Source organism: Eremomyces bilateralis, assembly GCF_010015585.1.
Source record: "Eremomyces bilateralis CBS 781.70 unplaced genomic scaffold P152scaffold_79, whole genome shotgun sequence".
Taxonomy (NCBI): domain Eukaryota; kingdom Fungi; phylum Ascomycota; class Dothideomycetes; order Eremomycetales; family Eremomycetaceae; genus Eremomyces; species Eremomyces bilateralis.
In genome coordinates this window covers 1-3,189 of record NW_022985145.1, presented here as the reverse complement: position 1 = coordinate 3,189, position 3,189 = coordinate 1, and the positions used below count along the sequence as shown (strand labels likewise).

General features: G+C 49.3%; 1 protein-coding gene across 1 annotated transcript; it reads right to left on the bottom strand.

The window, feature by feature from the left end:
• Positions 1–462: 462 nt before the first annotated feature.
• On the bottom strand, positions 463–2,124 carry P152DRAFT_406761 (alpha/beta-hydrolase; the record flags this gene model as incomplete). The annotated part of the gene is made up of 4 exons (XM_033676888.1): positions 463–560; positions 618–960; positions 1,014–1,814; positions 1,882–2,124. The coding sequence occupies 4 exons, from the start codon at positions 2,122–2,124 to the stop codon at positions 463–465; spliced, it is 1,485 nt and encodes a 494-aa protein (XP_033529444.1).
• Between the last annotated feature and the right edge of the window lie 1,065 nt (positions 2,125–3,189).

Below are 3,189 nucleotides of genomic sequence, written 5' to 3'. Positions count from 1 at the left end.
CCCAACCCTCCGATCCGACGCTGTGCCCGAGTAAGAGCAGCGTCACTCTAGATCAGAACCTAGAAGAACAGAGGCATTCAGCAAACTGACCATCTTATTCCCTTAACACAGTTATAATATTTCCCTATGTTAGCCGCAGATATAGAAGCTAGTTAGAAGACCGAAGATAGAAAATGGGGGCACAAGGCCACAAGGCACCAATGTATGTAATTAGTCAGCTTAGGTAGTTCCCCACATGGGCCTCGCCGAGAGGCCTGACGGGCGTATGAATCTCTCTCTCTCTCTCTCTCTCTTCTACGTAGAGTGCTCGTACCACGTCGTAAAATATATTTTGGGAACGAATATACATATATTGCTCAACGCAAAAAAAATATCAGCGGAGCCCATTTCTTCACGGATTTGTTCTCAGCACAATTTTAAAACGAGAAGCAACGGGACCGAAAGGGTGTCTCAAATTGACGTCTAGATCTGACTGGTAGGACAGGTTCCATCATACATTGTGGCTGGAACGAAGTCCGCAACTGGAACGCTGTTGTAGGCAAGCCGTACCAGAGTGTTCCCTTTCAGAGTCAGCGTTGAATCCCACATGCGCATTCGAAAAGACAAGACGGATATACCTTTCGGATCATATTTCGGCCAACCAATCTTAGACAGCCCCTTCTTCGGATCTCTCACGAACGTCGCCCAGGAGGACTGAAGCAACTTGGATACGCCTTCTACACCATCTCCGAAAACATACATAACATCCATACCGTGGAGCGCACCCAAAGTTGAGTTCGGCGGGTTATTTGCAAAATGGTATCTCCATACTGGAACGTCGAGAAGCGATCTTGCCTTTGCCGCCTCCGCCGCGCCGCAGTTGAATCCATTTTCCAAAGAGGTGGCAGCCTTTGGATCCGTGATGTTGCCAAGCGTCGTGAAAAGAAGGGACTCGTTGTGGTTGCTGCCAACAAGCATGGGCTGCTACCGTCAGTCGAGGACTATAAATCAAGATCTATGGAATCATGCGATACCCGTTGAATGAAATTTCCGGCCTTCGCTCGTTCATAGTAATCGGAAAAGATGGTCTGATTGTCGACCATGGGACCAAACATGCCTGTGATCATGCTGACTCCGGTTCCACTGGGAATAGGAATTGCAGCTTGGATTTCTTTCATGGACTTCGTTTGGGCGCACGCGATGGTGCGCTCTCCGGCTTCTGCACCTCCACATCCAAGACTGGCGCTCAGCTTGTACCATCCGTCATTCGAGTCTCCTGGGCGCGTCAGCGAGAATGGCCCGGTCATCATCGCAGTGCCAGATGATGCGATCAGTCCGTTTACAATCGGGTCTTTCGTCCATGCGTACGCATAATAATCGACCGAAGAGCCACCGGCAGATCCGCCGTAGATAGTAATGCGGTCTGGATCTCCACCGAACGCGGCGATGTTCTTCTTCGTCCATTCCACGGCGAGTCGCTGGTCTAAGAGCCCGGGATTTTTCTGGGTGAGTCCAGGGGCACTCGGGAATCCGAAAACATTGACACGGTAATTCGGAGCGACCACGATGACGTCCTCGTTGTTCGCTAGGCCAGCGCCGTTGGAAATCGAAGCGGAAGCATCACCCCCGATAAAGGCTCCGCCAAAAATGTAGAGTACGACTGCTTTTCTTGTTTCCCCGGACTGGGGTTTCGACCAAACGTTGATAAAAAGGCAATCTTCGCTTGTTACTGCTGGTATTGGGAAGGCGCCCGGCGGTCCTGGAGGCGCGACTTGGGGACAAGCTCTGGATAAATCACACTGAGCTTGATCAAAGTACGGTATATGCAGAATGTGCTACATACGCTGGCTACTCGATGTTAGAATTCCAATTCTGCGTCCGTTAGATTGTAGTTATACTCACAAAAGAAGTTGCATTCATTGTTCCAGTCCCAGAATAGGGTTTTGGCGGCATGAAGCGGTTTTGGGCCGATGTATCTTGCCCGAATCGAATCCCTAGATATTCAGAAACTTCGGGGTACGTTGGTGATTTCCGCCCTTTCGCCAGCCCACTCGTCGTTCCCACTGCCTGACCCACAACCCATGGCTGCCCACTGCAGTGGACGAGGGAAGAGAAGAGTCCCTGAAGGAGAAGAAGCGAGAGCATGATTTCGTTACTGATGAATCCTGTCTTCCACGACAATCCAAGCTGTAATTCCACGTCTTATGTAGAGATACTACCATATATATAGATACTGGTATAACTTGGGCCAGTGCATAAGTAATATTAGCTAGTGTACGGAATACCCGGAATTGCTCTACGGGGCATGGATGGACTAAATGATCACCACTAGGAGTTAATGAAGTCTGGCAGCCTCCAAGGGTTTTGAGCCAGGACTACCCTATGCTATGGTAAATGTTCCGATAGTTAGAGGAGACGATATGGATCGGCCTCAAGGGAACTGGTGGCTATATCAGAGACCACATGGCGTGGTACCTGAGTAAAAAAGGCCCACAAAGACTCCTTGAGTATTTCCCAACGAGCCGCCCAAAGTACTTTCAACTACCGCACTCCGCATCCGCACTTAATTTCTTGTCTTGCCGTAACAAGGATTAGTATCATAAATTCGTTCATCGTAACTTTGCTGCTGCTAGGAACTGGATCGACTCTTCCACGCCCTTTCAAAACCCGGAAGTGGGATATTGGTGGGATGGTTTCATGTAAAATGCGGGCGAACGGTCATCATCGGCATTTCACAACGGGACGCAACGATGGAAGAGCGCAATGTGGAATCCAGACCGGAGTCACGCATGCAAAGAAAGGCATATTCCAGGATGTTGATTTGATGCAGAGACGCTTAATATTATCCAATGTTCGATGTTCATCGGCGCGATACGATGAATGACCGTTCATGTTTCATCGCTTCAAATTACAAGGATTGGCGTCTTGAAGCCCTAGTTGCGGGTGCATTAAGTTCAACCCCCGTCATTCTGCGCAACCCATAAGCTGCGCACTCCCCACCATTCTGACATTGCTATTTAAATTAAAATTCGGCTGGTGAGATTTTCCCCCCCGCTTTTGAGATTTTGCCCCCCCGTGAGATTTTCCCCCCGCGCTAGTGATGATGGAAATTAATCGCTCAACTGAGCCTAGCGCGTATTTTGCCTCCTCTTCGCCCAGGGACAGCGTCAATATTCAATCCGTTCTTTCTCTTATAATCTCAGCATGGAG